The 18063-nt window shown below is 38.5% G+C and overlaps 1 protein-coding gene across 4 annotated transcripts in view; it reads right to left on the bottom strand.

The window, feature by feature from the left end:
- The window catches only part of atg5 (ATG5 autophagy related 5 homolog (S. cerevisiae)), a 48067-nt gene that overhangs the window by 28554 nt on the left and 1450 nt on the right, over positions 1-18063 (bottom strand). For all 4 annotated transcript variants that reach the window (XM_005739187.1, XM_005739190.1, XM_005739188.1 and 1 more), the window contains exons 3-6: positions 13729-13856; positions 12424-12502; positions 11913-12075; positions 8416-8510 (exon numbers count right to left, since the gene is read on the bottom strand). In XM_005739187.1, the coding sequence (XP_005739244.1) occupies positions 8416-8510; positions 11913-12075; positions 12424-12502; positions 13729-13856 (465 nt within the window). The remainder of the gene's footprint in view (positions 1-8415; positions 8511-11912; positions 12076-12423; positions 12503-13728; positions 13857-18063) is intronic.

Raw genomic sequence — 18063 nt, 5'->3', positions numbered from 1 at the left:
CTGCAGGAAAAACGAAAATAAATATTATACTGCAAATTTGCAAAAAAGCAGCATATGCATCAAAATAAACTATTTCCAGCAGTGCAATATGAGTCCTAAGCATCCCAGAAACGACACAGAAAGTCATAAAGTCAAAGATAACTTTTAAAAACACCAGTATAGGCTCATGAGGCCTTGATGGTAAAAAACTACATTTCCGCGAAAATGACGTCACTTCCGGTTTCGGGCAGGTCATGGCGGACATGCGATAGTTCACGCTGATGGACGTAGGAAGTGTTATGAACAGCTGATCAGATTGGCAAAGCGTGTTTCTGGAGTATTATGTTTTTGTTGCTGCAAGTGCTTTTTATGCAGTTTTTGCAAAGCTGTATGTGGAAGGAAACTGTGACCTAGGACAAGCTGATGGCATAAGATGTAAGTACAACTCCTCCGGTTTCATATGCAAAAAAAATTATTGCGCTAGCTCACATGGTTGCAGTGCTACCGGGATTTAAAAATAGTTATGCAAAACGGAGCGTGCCCGCTCTGACCAGTTTTAAAGGGTTAAGGGCCATCAGTCAAACAATATTGTTTGCTCTGGGTCTAAACAGAGTGTGTTGTGTGTGACGTCTTCTTTTGCGCATGTTTGCTGTCGTATTTAATTTGTAGTGTGAACAAGCAGACAAAAAAAATCGTATTTGATCAAAAAATCGGAATTGAACATTAAGACCTGCAGTGAACGTAGCCAAAGTAACTGGCTGAAAGAGATGGACAGTAAATTGTGAGTCCAACAGATTTGTTATTTTTTGCACCAAAATGTTTAATGTTCACACTGTTTTAGCCTAATGTACAAAATAATGTTAGCTAAGGTTATTCAGAGTTTAAAGGTGAAGCTGTATAAATAAACTTATAAGTTTCTGCCTTATTTTTTTAAGAAGAAAAACTGAACTTTATGTTAAACATTTTATTATTATTATTTAAAGACAATACCATTTTGAAAATGTACTTAAAGTTCTTAAAATAACACTTTATTTTGAAGTCTGCACAATTTTGGCCAGGGATATTTTTTTTTCCTCTGTTTTGCATTGAAATGCAGTTTCAATGCATTTTCCCCCATAGATTAAAAGTGCTTGAGTTTACAATATTTATGTCCATGTCTATTAGTTATGCCCAATAAAATCCTTTAAAATTTAAAAAAACAGACAAAAAAAACCCCATTTGCGCTTTGGGGCAAATTTTCTTTTGCGATTAATCAAGATTAATTAATTACAAAGTATCTAATTTATTAGATTTTTTAATTGAGTCCCACCCCTAAAAGTGAAAAAACCAGGGGTATTTTACTGTTTCGTAGGGTTAGGGTTGTTTTTTGTTTCAATCGCTGCACAATTTCTGCTCCAAAAGGCTTGGCAGTAACAGCAGATTAGAAATACTGGAAACTTATTACTGTAAATGCTGCAAAACATTCTTCCCGAGTTCAACAAGCAATTCACCTGTTGCCTGTGGCAAGATTACGCACAACTGTTTCCAGCATTCCCAAGTTTTGTAATTGTCTGTGTAGTCATCACCTCCCCCTCTTCTCACTCAGCCATTACAAGATATCTCGGAGGCAATAAACCTGTATTCTTCGAAGCAGGCACCCTCCGAACACCACAACAGAGGTTGCTGGAGGCGGACTGCCTGCTTTCACATCAGGGGCTTGTGACTCAGCACTTAGTCACGGAGCAGGAACAGAGAGGAGTACCTGTACAGCAACAATGTAAACGGTCTTCAAAAGCAGGATAGTAATTTTCACTTTCCGTGCAGCGAGACGGTCGGCCCTGTTTGCCTCTTTAAATCACTGAGTGGCGTCACTGCTGGAGCAGAAAGATTCACTTGGTTCGTTGGTTTCCAGTGTATGTGCACACAGGAATACACACACACACACGCTGAATAACACGAGAAAAGTGCTCAAGTGGAAGCAATTTGATGACAAATACAAATAAATGAAAATTGCAACACAAAAACAGAAGCTTGAAAAGGCAGATGTATAAGTTCACACAGAAAGGTAGTTATGAAAAGTATGTCAAGACCATCAAAAAGCTATTCTGAGAATTTGTGGTTGTTCATTAACCTTACCTAAATAATTTACACTGTTACAGCCTGGAGGGAAAACAGGGTTTAAAATATAAATCTGTCAATTTGATCTGACCAGAACAGAAACAAAGCAGCACTCATACTAAAACAGAAGTTTAATTCTACGAATAATAATTATTAATGATGTTTGTGGGAGACAATGCAGACACACGCACACACAGAGACAAATGTGTTGTTCGTGCCAATGAGGTGTCTTCATCTCCATAAGGACAGCAGGCCAGACGGAAATGAGCCCTCTGTTATTTGGACTGAGTGTTGTCATTAATTCTGTCTGCATCAAACCCAGCACATGTTATTTACACTAAAGACCACAATCTGGCTTTGAAGGACTCACTGAGGGAGGGTGTGTGTGTGTGTCTGTGTGTGTGTGCGTGTTTGTAGGTGGAGGGTAGGGGTGTCTTTTTTCAGTGGAAGGCAGCCTCGTGTTAAGTCATCCACAATGACTCCTGAGTGCCAAGCAGCTTTGTTCTTCTCAGCGTCTATATCATTTCAATTCTAGTCTATCTAGTTTTTTTTCCAAAGCTTGTGGCTTAGCTTGATTTTATCATGCTTGGTCTTGCCATAACAAATCTAGCTAGCAAAATACTATACTCATAGCAACAAAATATGCCTTGGAGAGCTGCTACAAACTTTGTTGTTTCAAATAAATTGTAATTTATTTATTTTTTTGCTTGCTTTAATTCCTTCCTTTGTTTTGGCCTTTGTAGTGGAGCATAAAGCTTTTTAATTAAAGGATAAATCCAGTTCTAGATCTTTTCCCCCTAATTCTAGGACTCACTCTTCAAAAGTATTAATGTTCCACTCAAAAAGACAAATCTGAGGAGCGTAAACTCCGACAAGATGAATGAGTTAGTTGTGTGTGTAGAGACCAAAGCCAAACTTTTAAGTGTCGTTAAGAGGACCTCTTCTGACCTGGTTAGATTACCATGGTAACTGCATATTTAAAGATGCATAATGCTGCATATTTATTTCTATTCTTAGAGTTTCCTACTGAAATCAGCTGTACAAATCACTAGTTCTTTTCCTGATGACATTATCAAGAGCAATACAGATTCTCAGTTGTAGGGATATTTTTTATTTCCAAATCTGTTGAGCCAAACTTTGCTAGATCAATATCCATATATTCAAATAGGAATGCTGAACAAATAAGTATATTTTTATGCAAGCTCCTGATTTGCTGGCTGGTATGTTCCACACTTGTGATACTGCTTAAAAATCAAAGCAGCCATCTTTATTTGTCACAGATAACAACCATAAAAAAAAAGACTTTCACTTCGGCTTGAATAAAAAAAATGTTATTTCTATATATCAGCCATTTCCCCTGGTGTTAGAAATAAATGGCAGCAACGAAAGAGCACTTAGTGATACAATAAACATGGGTTAGGGTTAGAATTTACAAATTTACAAGTTGCTGCCTGTGGACATTTGAAATGTACTTGGCAAATTTACAAATTTACAAGTTGCTGCCTGTGGACATTTGAAATGTACTTGGCAAACTGAGTATAATCCATTTTCTGAACAATAAAACAAATGTGCCCTTTTATAACCCTGATGAAGAAATCCTGGATTAAGAAGGAAAGGTAGTAACTGTTGTTGTTGTTATGCTGACTATGTCTAATAGGGTTCTTAGGTTTTGTTGAGCCAACCACTGCTTCTTTAACATCGGCCTAGAGACCTGTCAGCAACCATTTGCCAACCACCAGTCACAAATGGCAAAAATGTGTATTCCCTAATGAGTTAATGCTTCCTGGCAAGTCAACTTCTCAAGTCTCATTCATGCAGGTCTAGAGACTCATCAGCAACCTGTTAACTGTTGATCGCTAGGGAAAGCGTGTATTTTGGCTGCTGACAGTGGTTTCTGGATGTTGCTAGTATGAAATTAGTTGCAAAGAGGTATACGGTGCTGCACTGAAAACCTCCTTGTAAATGCTTTATTTGCTAATAGGTTGCTGTTGTTCTGTATGACAGACAGCAGCAACCTGGCAGCAAATACAGGCAAACTACTCAACAAGTGGTAGTGAAAGAGTGAAAAGTGATTTAGTTTGTGCTACTCATAGAGGAAAATTGTGAGTCGTTGCAAATTAGCTGGTGTCTTTCACACTAACGACAGACAACCGCAGCAATCTGCTAGTGACCAAAGCAATCATAAGGCGGCTTTTGGTGCAGCATCATCTTTGCAGCTGAGCTCGGCAGACGACCACTCACAACCAGTCAGAAACATGCATTTTTCTCTTGATACCAGTGGTTGACAGATGACTGCTAACAGTCCTCTACAACTGTGTTGTTGAAGCATAATCCAAAGAAAGGTCTGGCTGTGTTGAACTAGCTTCATACTACTCCTCTGGGTTTGCAATGAGTTTTTAAAAACATTGAACTTAAGATGATCAGGTTTAGCCAGACATTTTCAGACACTGGATATGTAACACTTATTGCTTAATTGAACCCTTAAAGTGAAATAGACCAGTCTTACATTATTGCAAACATAATACTAGAAGTGATGGAACAAGCCATCATGTAAACTATGTGGAAGATTTAACAATACACCAAGAGGTGTTATTAACTCGGTTCTATTTTGATTATTACAGAATCCAAAACTGTTCCTGCTGCTATGCTGTGTGATCATACAGGTGCAGCTGTGCCATGTCATATCGCCAGTGATGTCAATGTACGTTTTTACATGATATAAAAGTATCATATTGCAATATTAATGATATGGTTGTACAACGAGACTAGCCCAAGCATATCTGAGAACGAGAGCTGTGTGGCAGCCTCTGATGATGATTTTGTGGCTATAAAGATAGCTACATCAACAACCTCTAGAAAAACACAATACTTTGCAAAATATGCAAGAAGACTGTTACCGCTTAAGGTGCAAACACAACGCTTGTTTCACCACTCGAGGTAAAGACACACTCGAGGTAAAGACACAATCGAGGTAAAGACACACTTGTCGAGCACAACCAAGGTATGAAAGCACGCGAGGAGGATATATTAGCAAAAGTAAACAAATGACTCAACCGAGCATCTCTGGATCAGTCACTCGTTGCACTCCATATGACAGGAAGAGCAAACGGTGGATAGAAATTACTGATGCGGTTACCTGGTGGAAAATCAGGGCCTTAAGCAACTGGTTAAAAACCTCGACCTATGATAAAAAATATTTTTTACCTGAGATGTTTTAATTCACTTTTTAATTTGTGGCAATATGCATGCCGCTAAAGAGTTACAAGGTTAAGTGACTTTAGTCATAGCACTATATTACAGCACTTCACTACCCTGCTGCTGCTGGCAACTTATTAAAATAAATTCACACTTTAATTTAAGTAGTTTGTCACCAATGACAGAAGCTCGTTGGAAAAAAAGGATGGAAAATGCTCTTCATTTGTTTCCGCGAATAACCCTGCTGCCTACAAGCTGCAATCATGACAAAACATTGCTTTTTAAAAATTTCAGAAATATCATTCTTGGAAATTTCCTTGAAATACTGTGAAGTAATTTTGTGTCTATATTGCCCACACCTAGTTGGAGGTATGTAATCAGCATGTAATAAACTAATAAAATAAAGGAATAAATGCCGCTAACTTTGTCAATTAGGAATTATTACTGAGTTATCCCCAATTAGCCTCATTACCTCAAACTGTAACTATGTCATAAAGAAGCATTAAGTCTGTAGACATAACACCGTAGAGCACAGCATTTGAGAGAAACGACAACAAACAAAAACAAAAGGGTGTCTGGTCATCTAGGTAAAAGCAAAACGTTGCCTTTCTAAAAGCAGGCTACTTACTTAGCCACAGTTACTGCTCAGCAAAGCTGTGCCCTACTTATGAAACAGTACAGACATTCATGAGTTTTGGTTTCTCCAAACAATTTTTGCAAACCTCTGTGGACACTCATAGGACTTTAAGACCGTGAAAGTAATTGCCAGCACTGCAGAAAGCTGCAGTATTTTTAAAATCATAATGAACTGATTCTGTTCCCACTCTTCTTTAGACTTTCCAGACTTTCTTTGGTTGTAAATATTTAGCAGTTTGTAAGACTAAAACCACACCATCTCCACAACAATCCAGACTTTTCAGGAATGATGCTGACATTCTCTAGTGTATTTGGAAATTACAATGTGAGCTCGTAACAGGCTTTGATGCTACAATTGTCATGAAACCAACACAGCTCATAAATGACCATTGAAACTTTCAATTAAGTCATGAAAAATGTCCAAAAGTAGAAAGGTTTGGGTTTCTTCAACCCACGAGAAGTTACATAGCTTTGTGGCTGCAACAAGTGCATGTCTGAGAGGGCGGGCTGAGCTGGTTGGACTGCATGTTTCTGTGTACCACTTTAAAGCGTCGCTAATGTTTTATTACTGAAAACAAGAATGCTTTTGTTGAAGTGTAAAATGTTTTATTTATGTGCTGAAGATGTGAAAGTAAAAACAAGCATTTTCAGCTTTGAATTTCATGCAAAACAGTCAGCGCTGACAGTGACTGACAGCTGCTCCGTCGCCCTTGTTGTTGTGTAGAATGTAAATGCTGCCATATGTGGAGCCCAGCACGTCTAATTAAAACTTAAAACACTTGATAATAAATCGTCATGATGGGAAATTACCAGCAGTCACAGCAGATATGGTGACGGAAAAATATGCTTAGTAGGAAAGTTCACTCTAGCATCTTACCATTACACTGAAGTCCTGCTGTGCTATTAACATCTACAAATCTCTTTCGGTTCCATAACATAACACTTGACACAGTCATTTAAGACCAGATCTATTTTTTGCACTGTTTGCCACTCCATTTTTTTCATATTATATTTCCTAACTTGCCTTGACAGACTAAAGTTTTAAATTGTTCACAGAACAACAGTGATGGGACTTTCTGCACTCACAATGAGGCATTAGACTCAAAGCAGACTGTCAACATGTTTTGCTACAAAATTCCAGATGTGTTCATGCCATTTACTTCCCTGACTGGACTGAATGATACTCTTCGGTAAGATAAAAACAGACTTGTTTTATATATGTTTACAGCGGTGCTACAGATTCGTCCACTAGCATGCCATGTTTTGTTGTAGAAATGCATTTTTACTCATTCTGTGAACTGTACCAAGTACTCTAGAAGTTGTAAAGTTCATTTTCCAGACGTTTTTCGGCCATTTGTGATCGGTGTAGAAACCCCCAACACTTGACTCAAAGCGCTTTCCCCCACTGTCTGGCTTGCGACGGCTAATGTTTTCCAGTTGCTTATTCATCCCTTCTTTTTTCTGTGCTCCAAAGGGACTTTTTACCTGAGTCAGGATTAAGCTATATCGGCGTAGTGGAAACACCCGACCTGAGGCTGCTTGTCTGCCTGCACCTCCTTAAACCAGACTGAACCCTTAGGCTTACACATTGGCTGAACATGGGTCAATGAAACTCCTGACAAACTTGTGGGTGTTACAGGTATCAAATGTACAGGGACAAATGAATAACTTCCCCAGAAACCCAGGCACAACAGATCACACGCATATTGCGAGAAATATTTTGTTTTTTTGATTTGCTTTCATCATTTACAGAGCGACTGTTTTATCATAGGTCATGACTACAAGTAGGAACATGTAAAGCAGTGAAGTTACGGGCAGCATGAAAAAGAAATTAAAACCACCTACACTCAGGTGTCAGGTGAATATTATGACTGGCATGTAAATCATTCCTCTGCAAACTTGGTTGTGTGTTCTAAACTGAATGAACCAAGGCTCTTATTGTTTATTAAAGTTATGACTCTACCAAGAAAAGGTCCAAGAAGAGGTTAACATGGATGACTGACAAGATTTTCTTTTACTGTTAATGTAGAGTTATAGCAGGCAGAAGCAATGTTTACCCATCCTTAGGTACAGTTCTTAAATTGTGTAGGAATTATTATCTGAGGATTTAAAATTAAAGGAAAGAAGAGTTCATTTTATCTTTCATTTCATCAAGAGTTCTAGTCTTTTCTTTCCTTCTTTCTTTCTTTCAAATCAACAGGCTGTTTTAAATACAGATCGTGACTCCAAGTAATAGTTTTTGTGACCTCAACAATAAACTACAGTAGACAAAGAGAGGCAGTGAGTAGCTGGAGAAATCATTGGTTGATTTATCTGCTAAAGAAACACTCTTTACTTTTGCACAGCCCTTTGGCACCATCTACAGGGCAGAAGAGGTAAATTTCCCTTTCAATGAATTAAAAATACATTGTGCAAAGTGGAAATACTATGTTCAAAGCATATTTCTGTGGGGGAAAGAGTTTGGTTTGTGGTTTTTAAGTTTTACTCGTGTGTCCTTATGTATGTTACCTGGTATATCCTGAAAGGGATGTATCTGAAGCCTCCCTCCTCAGTGGGATATTCCATCAGCTTCCTGTTCATGGCCCAGAACTGGTCGAACTTATCTGACACAAAAACAGACACATAACATAAAAATCACACAAAGATAAAACTAACTTTTTAATAGGTCATCAGTATGCCTATTAGACCCCGTCCCTAAAAGATTACTCAAATAAGTCTTACCATTAATAAAAATTATTGTTATTACACTTTTTTCTTTATGTATCACAAAATAATTCAGGCTGCTGTTCCTAAGTAATTCCTTAAAAATCCCTTACTTGATTTCAAACCTTCCTTTCATTCTGAAAACTCTTCCAATTCTTGTTGTAAATCTGCTATGCGATAGTTTGCAGAGGAATGATTTATTTGAAGAGTTTCAGTCAGAATTTAGAGTTCATCATAACAACGAAACAGCGCTAGTGAAGGTTATTATTTATTTTTTATGACCTTAGACAGTGGACTGATCTGTGCTTGTCCTGCTCGACCTCAGTGTAGCACTCAATACCACCTACTACATTTTATTACAGAGAGTAGAATACACCGTTGGTATTAAAGGAAATGTACTGTGCTGCTTTCAATTGTACTAATGTGATAGATGCAAACTTTCACTTCCTCACAGACAAAAGTTAGCAACGTGGCTCCACAGGGTTCTCTGCTGTGACCAATATTTCTGACATCACACAGTTATACTGTTAGAAAACGCTGTGCTGATGTACATCAGGTACATCTTACATCTGTCATTTTTACTTCTAAATTACAAAAAAAAAAAATTTGATTATTGAACAGAAACATGGCATCTATCCAGGCATTTACTCTGGATAACATTATCCGGCCTCCAGCAATGCACTGAGGAATCTCCGAGTCATTTTTGACCAGGATGTGTCTCTTAACACTCACGAAACAAATGCGTAGGATAGCCTTAAATATACGCAATACTATTAAAATGAGAAACATCTGCCTCAGAGAGCTGTTCTAAAAGTCTTCAGTTCATCCAGATCACTGCAGCAACAGTACTAACAGGTCCTGGGTTGCTAGTGGGCTGGGATGGTGCTGCTTGTAGTCTCTTCTACTTAACAGACAGTTCTTCCTTTTAATGTCCCCAAATGCTTAGGGCAATGACTCTCAAAGTGTGGGCCGTGAAGATTAAAATGACTCACAGTGACATAATTATATAAAATCTATTTACTTATATAAAAAGTGAATGAAAACTGGTCATAGGAGGTGGTCAATTTGCGGATTAACTCATTAGTCTGGCCCTCATTTATTGCTCTTATTTTGAAGATTGTGTTGCAGTGGCAATGACGGACACATGTCTCTGGGTATCATTAGCAATTTACATAAACAATAAAAACAACAGCCTGTGTTGTTTATGTTTACTACATAAAATTTCCAAGGAAATGCATCACTTTCACTTGAATTTTAATTAGTGTGAAGATTTAAGATTGGGTGCATGGTCTCTATGGGATTTTCTGGTTTTTAAGTGAGCTGGAGCGGGTGCAATATAAAGCACTGTTGTTTTGAGTGGGTGTAGCTTAAATTAAAACTGAACTGAATTGAATACATGCCTAGCCTAAGACATGTGCTAGAATGAGAATGAAATTGTTCTTTAACTCTGAGAAACACCAGTTTTCAAACACCTCAGCACCTTCAAATGGAGATTAAAGTAAAAGATAGAGACGCGTCACTAAAACTGAAATTTAGTGTCAGTATTACTCGGGCCAACTGTCAAAGCAACACAAGATTTTAGTCTTTTAGTTACAGTGTGATCTTTCACCATCAAAATGTTTCCACACAGCATACGCTAATGTCGAACCCCCCACCTGCATCCCTGCCTTACTTTCACATGAACAGTCTGTTTTTCTCTCTCCTGGATGAAAGTTTGAGACCTCTCTGTTTCTGGTCTGTTTTGGATGTGAAAGTTTTAGTTCAGATTAAGTTTCATCTTTCACTTTCATGTCTGGGGCCAACTCCTTCTTTTTGGATAGGTTAAAAGGACTTGCTTCTTCTCTGTTAAATGCAGTTTTAAACAAAACCCACAGTTAAAAAAACAAGTTTATAACCTTATCTTTTTAAGAATCTTCTAAATTCACTTTTATCTGCCTTTTCATAATAATGTGATATTTTGTTATTTTCACACCACGAGTTTCAGGGGAAAGTGGGAGAGAGACAAGCAGCTGAAGTTTTGCGGGTTTGACACCCTTGGGTTTTTCTGCAAACCTTTTCGACTCTTACAAATGCCACATGCACAGTGTGCAGTTTTGACAGTTATGGGATAATAACAACTATAAGCAAACTATCTGAGAGATAGGCATTAACAATTTTCACATCCATAGAGTATGCAAACTAACCAAAAGAACCGTTAGATGCAGACTTATTTGTAATAATATTCATATAAATGGCTTTTGCTACTTTAAGCAGAATTTATTGTTCAGGATGGCTGGTGTGTTTACTGTTTGCCCCAGTCCAAGGATACCCTGTGTGCCTGCAGTGAGCTCTGTTAATAAATGGAGGCAGGGGAAAAGCACAACCAGTCTGTGGGTCATTCTTGCTTTGCTCCATCAGCCAAAAACACTCTTCTCCATGTCAGCCAGCCATGGAGAAGAGTGAAGTTATAACATACAAAGAACTGAAACTGAGTGTTGACAACGTCGAGAAGTGCTCACTGCAGCCACCTTCTGTGCTTTTCATCCTGGATTTTTTTTTTTATCTTTAAGGGTTTTTTTTTTTTGCAGTTCTTCTTTTCCTGGTGAACTCTGCTGTAGTTTTGGTCCACTATCAACCAGTCAGCATCTGGGAGATGCATATGTCATCCGCTTCCAGCGATGTAGATGTAGCATTTTGGAGGACTGCACGGGAGTGCGTCAGCAGTCTGTATAAATCCCTCTCTCCACCCTCTTGAAATGGAAACGTGTACACAGACGGACACATTTGCAGAACTATAAATTCCACTTTAGACATTTAGGTATAAGCATGACTGGTCTGGAATAACATTTGTGTGCTCTAATAATAACTAAGAAGCAGGCAATTATACAGAAAACCAAGATGACACATTTGCTGCTGAGTGGTCCAAAGGGTGGCTGCCGTCCTGGTGGTTAATGTGTTTATAGTTACCATTTTAATCAGCTTGACCAGCAGACATTCCAGGCACATCATGTTGCAGACTGGGTTGCAATTCAAAAACAAGAACAAGTTTTACAACAAACCACAAATCAGAGGCATCCAGTTCTCCCTGACACCTCTCCCAACACAAGCTTTGACTATTCTATAAAGCCGGTAGGAGATTAATCTGCTTGGAATGATGGTGTGGAAATACAAACTGGTGGGCGTTTGGAAAGAAGTTTGCAAACTCAGACCGTCCCTCTCTTTGGTTTGTTTGTGCATCATGATCATCTGCCAATCTGTTTGGATGTATTCTTTGTGTGCATGTCAACGCCACACCCTGAAATGGGCATGTGCGTGTGTCTCACCGTTCTGCAAGCCCATCCACAGCTGTTTGTGGTCTTTCTTCTGCATGTCATTGACAACTTGGCTCTTGTGCTTCAGGGCGTCGGCCTCCTTGATGCTGGACATGAAGTGAGCCTCTATCACAGAGCTGGATGGGCAGTGGAGCAGGTCCTGATCTGGAAAATTCTGACACATATTCACATGGCAAAAATATTTAAAGCTCGATGATGGGGATACCACAAGAAACAGGAAAACATGTTCTCAGGCCATTTTATTTACACATCTACAGACATATCTACAAATAATTAACTGGCAATTAACACAGTCTTTTTGTCTCTGCTTTGGTTCACCAACCAGAGTAATCCTCTTCATTCATCCCTATTTCAATATTTTGTTGTGTATTTATTTCCAATATTTTGTATTGTATTTGTAGCTGAGCAAGTAAGAGGTTTAACAGAACTTCATGCTTCTAGAAACAAATTAGATAGGAGCGCTAAGACTTATCAAATCAATAAACTTGTGATCAGCTCTTACCTTAAAGTGCACAGTGATGCTCCAGGGTAAGACGCTGTTAGAAGCATGGAGGTCAAACAAGACTCCAATTGGATAGTGCCTGTATCCATGAAATGCAAAAACAAAATTATGGTACAAGAGAAAAACCTGTTGAATGTTTGTGTTCAGCATCTGTTCCCAAAGCCAAGAAACTAGTTTTACCCCTATCTTTGGGCTTGGAAACGTTTAAGCTGATTAGTTGCATCACCTGTAGACAGTAGAGTAGACAGGAAGCAGGGAGAGAGATTGGGAGGAAAACACACTGGAGGTGGCCCAGGACTGACTCAAATCCAGGCCCCTGTAGAAGCCTTTCAGCTGGTGAGTTATACTAAAGATTATGACTTATACTAGAGAGTCTAGTCACATCTTTACATAGATCATTTTATCAGGACTTTGTTTCACATAATCCTATGTTTTTTCTTTTGCGCAGTGGTTTGGTAAGTTTAACCATAACATATAATCATAACAGTTTTAATCCTAACTTCCAGTGTTTAGAAAGGGGTTTGTAACACGCTTCGATGTTTCAGAAATGAAGAGGCTTTTCTTCATCAGAGCCTAAAATAATGCATGCATTTCATGTTTGTACTCATATGCTAATCATACTGGTTATCATAATGGTTAAGAAGATAAAATTACTTTTCTATATGACAATAAGTAATTAATGACTACTTTTTTATTTAGCGATTTACTATTACTTGTGTTGCACTACTGACATCTTGTGGCTACATGCTGTAATTCCATCTTTATAACTGGCTCTGATTTTAGCAGTCAGTAGGCACAAAAGAAATGCAAATACTGGCAAAAGCTTCTGTGCTGTTCTCGAATGCTTAAGTTGATAGTGGCATGAATACATAGTCCTGACTGCACAACACTTTAGAGAACATATATGTTTACACAAGGCAGCAAAACAAAAGACAATTACATCAAATAGATTATTTATTCCCAATGAAGAGATTTGACTACATTTATTTTCAAGATGATGCCTAAATATAACATTAAACCCCAACCCAGTTTCCAGATAATACTGCTAGCTGTAATATGGTGTCAGTCTTATAAAGTAGGACAATAAACTAACTGGATCAGCCAAAAGACATTTCATCAGTAGACATTTCTATAAAAATAATCATGACAGTAACAAACTTTAAACATGATAAGCAGAGAATGAGATTCTGTTCTTTTAACATTTGTCTTCCACGAATGCCAAACCACCATCTTACGACTGGAAAAGTAAAACTCCATTGATGCACTGGTTGAAATGAGTTCAAACAACAGCAGTTATTCTCTCACCATTTGAGTGGCGTTCCTTCGTACTCGAACCACATCTCCTCCACATCCTCTGCTCTCATCACTTTGAGGAAGTGCTTTTTCACCTTGTCTGTGACCAGAGTCAGGTAGCTCACTCTGGGTAACAGCAGCTGATAAAGTAAGAGAACAGGGGAAGAGGTGCATTAATAAGGGACAGTCTGTTACTTTGAACTACATGGTAGCCGTGGGCTAAATTTAGAAAGTGCACATTAATGACATAATGAGCAGCTATATTGTGTGTCTGCTTGGTTCTTTGTGTATTAACATCCAATATTACAGATGAGTAAAATGTCCTCACACAGTTGTGAATTAAAGACACCTATAAACAATGAATGAATTATTTTGTTATTTTTTCCATTTACTGTGACATATCATATATGTCACAAAACAGCAGACAACAATCTATAGAGTAACTGTAGCATCATGTTGTACATTTTTGTGGTGCATGTGAGCTATGTGGCATAGCTACGGCAACTACATAGTAACTGCTGTTAGATCACAATCCCTCAATTCACTAGAATTAACCACATTCAAAGACTCTTAACACTTAATTTACATGGATACCCTGAAACTTGAAGTACATGTTGGTTGGGACTTGTAAACAAAATAGATTATTTGCATAATCTATGGCCTGTATTCACAGGACTTCTTAGGACTTAAGAGTAGCTACTAGTGATAACTGCGGTATGCTCTACCCTAAAAATAAATCCTGACAGAGGTAAAAAAATTTCACAAAGCACCACAGCCCTTGAAAGAACTCTCAATGTGAAAAAATGTTAGCAGTGGACAGGAGGACTTTTAGAAGGAGACTCATCAGCAGAGAAGAAAATGGTAGAAAGACAAAGTGTAGAGCAACCATTTTTCCTCCAAGTGAGGAACAAATTCGCAGTTTACATATTTGAGTTAATTAATGGGTTTGTTTTGGGTTGCTTTTTTTTTTTTTGAGAAGATCCAATTATCACAAAAGACTAGCATAAGAGATCAGTAAACACAAACTGAAGCTGCCATATTGATATTCATGGTGTGCTGATTAACTCAAATCAATCAATGTACTTAGTTTCATACAAGAAAACACTCCACTTGCTGGATGCCTTTAAACAGCAGAGCAATTGTATCTTTTTTTTCTCTTACAGTCTGTACAGCAGCTGATTGAGACAAGGTAGAAATAGTAGTGTCAGAAACCATAAAATGGAGTTACAGTGTAGCAGTAATTACTTTGATTTGTTAAACCACAGTGATCTCATTATCGTTTACAGCATTTTCACAGTCTCAAACTATTACACACTTAATTTAAATTGCCACGGTGTTGCTGGTGTAAGTTTTAAAAGCTCATCATTTATTTCAGAGTAACTTACAAAATATCCCAGAACGGTGTATAAACACAAGCAAAAATTATAGGCATGTCATTGTACTTCAGCACAGACTGGTTTGTAATTCCAAGTATTGTGTAAATATTGTCTAAAAGCTAGTGTATTCAACTGAAATGTCCATTACATTAGGTCAGTGATTCCCAATTGGTGTGCAGTGCAAGTGCAATTGTGTTCCTTAAGGGAAGTCCAGGTGTGAAACTGGTCCACCCGAAAGACAAAACTCCTAAACACAAACTTAACAATGCAGTGTATGCTGTACAGTGCAGCGAGGAATGCCCAGACCTAGAGCTGGGCGATATATCGAGTTTTTAAAAAATATCGATATATTTTTATACGAGATATAAGATGTGACCATATCATTTATATCGATATAGTCTATGTTACGTTATAATTATACTTGTGGAGCCACAAGTTTGCCTCTCTTTCGTCCACTTTCGTCTTTACGCAAGGTTACTCGGCCTCGAATCTCCTTCACTGAACACAACTCCCCCTCCTCCCCCATCGCTTCACCTGCAGGCAGCGACAAGATGGACACGGCAAATCTCCGTTAACGAGTTACTGCGCATCGCCCCGTGCGTGGGGCTGGACGACATCAACGTGTTAGCTAGCTAACCACGCTAACTTGCTAACCACGCTAACGCCATGCTGCCCAGAGGTGCTGCACGGACTAAAATCCTTTCATTTTCTCAAAAGTTGGCAGCGCGCCTTATGTATGAATTCTGGTTGTGCTTGATGGCCGCGAACCGATTTTATGTGGAACACGGCGCTCAGCAATCTGTCAAAAAATGTTTTAGTACGACTTTGGTAAGCTACGGAGCTGCACCGCTTGATGGATTGTCGGAGCATTACGGCTGAGCCTAGCGGAGTGATACGTACTGTGCTTCAACGTAATATTACCCTACTGTGTATAAGGACCATAAATGGCTCCTGTTAAGAGACGTGGTTGCGAAGCGGATTACAAACTCCAGGCTGTCAGTCACGCAGTACAAGTTGGGAACAGAGCAGCTGTGAAATCTGTCTGTTATTGTGCTCGGCGTCTTTTAGTTTACATTTTGACTGCACAATTGTGAGCTTTTTGTTATACACAAAAACAACATTGTTTTCTTTTATTTATGGAGCATTATTATTTAATAAATGTTCATAATTTATTTTTGAGTAAATTTTATGTACATCTGCTCTATGTTAATAAAAGTGCCTGTGTGACATCTGGGACACAGCTTTGACTAAGAACTCTCTTTTTGTTCTTACTTTATGGCTTTAAAAAAAATATATCGAGATATATATCTTATATCGCCATCCAGCTAAAAAATATCGAGATATGAATTTTGGGTCATATCGCCCAGCCCTACCCAGACCTCTACATCGGAGAGACCAAAAAGCCACTTCACAAGTGCATGGCACAACATAGAAGAGCCACCTCCACGGGACAAGACTCAGCGGTTCATCTGCATCTAGAGGACAAAGGTCACTCTTTCGAGGATGCCAACGTTCATCTATAATCCAGTTTTGAGATCCCTTCCCAGACGCCTTAACGCCCACGCACATCCTGGGCCATCTGACCTCAGAAAATAACATGATAGGGTGGGGCCAGGTTTCACAATGAGCTCACGCGAAACCCTGGCTGATTGTGACCCACACCTGCTTTCACACCTTGGCTCATGTGATTAGGTAGAGGATCATCAGGGGGTCATTTGTCCCTCTTTGGGGGGAAACTCCCACTGCGTTTAAATCTGGGACTCTCCACCATTTGACCTTAGAACTGAAGAAGCTTCTCGGATGAGAGGTGAAACGTCTTCAAGCAACTCGAAGTCCAGACACTTTTCTTTCCAAGCTCCTTAGACTACGATGACCTGGATGACTGAGAACCTTCACAGACATATCTATATGTACTTGTATTTGTTTTTTATTCAATATGATTTTTGTCTTCTTGTTCATTTATTTGTAAACCACTGAGTCTGTAACAAACACTGATACAGCAGACATATACAAAAGTCATGAGCCACCCCTCATTTCTTTGTATTTTCTTTAGATTAATGGAAAATGGGAGCCGCAAGTTACTGAAAAAAGTGCAAACATACATGGAAATACATTGGAGTTTCCACACTTCTACCAAGCTAAAAATCTGTATTTGGTATATCTGGTCTATTCGGGTATCCTTCTACAGCATTTTTTATGTGGGATCATAGCCACTCAGATGCTTTCCTAATGGACCAAAATCTGATGGCATTTTTCTGCAATCATAATTCTAGCAATTTTGACCAGATACTCAACACACCTGGCTGAAATGTAGCTCGAAACTGTGACAGTCTCCAATGCGCTTTACAGATACACACTGTTCTACATCTTTCCTGACCACCTCTGTGCAAACTGACAAAATTTGATTTCAAGTTTGGATTTATCACTCCATAATATGTGTTTTCAGTCCATTTCTTGTGTATCCACATCCTTTTCTCCCTGTTTCCCTTCCTTAAGAATGGCTTCTTGACAGCCACCCTTCCACTAATTTCTGATGAGGCTTCAGTGAACAGCAGATAGACAAACTGAAAGATTGCACCTCTACTGTGTCAGATCTTTGCTGTTTTCTTTTCTATTTCTGAAGGGTGTCAATTTCAGATACTTCTTATCTGCTCCAGATAGTGTTTTAGGCCTACAATTTCCTATTCTGCCTTCCACCTACCTAACCATTTTCCTGTGCACCACGCTGAGGTAAGTCATGTTTTCACCTAATAGTTATACGTGAATCACTTTATTGGTGCAAAAATACTATTTTATGCCTGTCAAACTGTGTTACTCTTGGCAGTTTTTATAGATTCAAATAAAGTGATGTGAACAAATGATTTGTTTTCCCCCAACAACACATTATATAATTTAAAACAGGTTCCTTCCTAAATTTATTATACATAGATACAACAGTGATTCATTCCTTGAGTTAATCTATATATATATA

Source organism: Pundamilia nyererei, unplaced genomic scaffold (genome assembly GCF_000239375.1).
Source record: "Pundamilia nyererei isolate P.nyererei 1_Seehausen unplaced genomic scaffold, PunNye1.0 scaffold00090, whole genome shotgun sequence".
Classification (NCBI taxonomy): Eukaryota; Metazoa; Chordata; class Actinopteri; order Cichliformes; family Cichlidae; genus Pundamilia; species Pundamilia nyererei.
The sequence above is the reverse complement of the archived record's forward strand: the minus strand, read 5'-3'. Positions and strand labels throughout refer to the sequence as shown.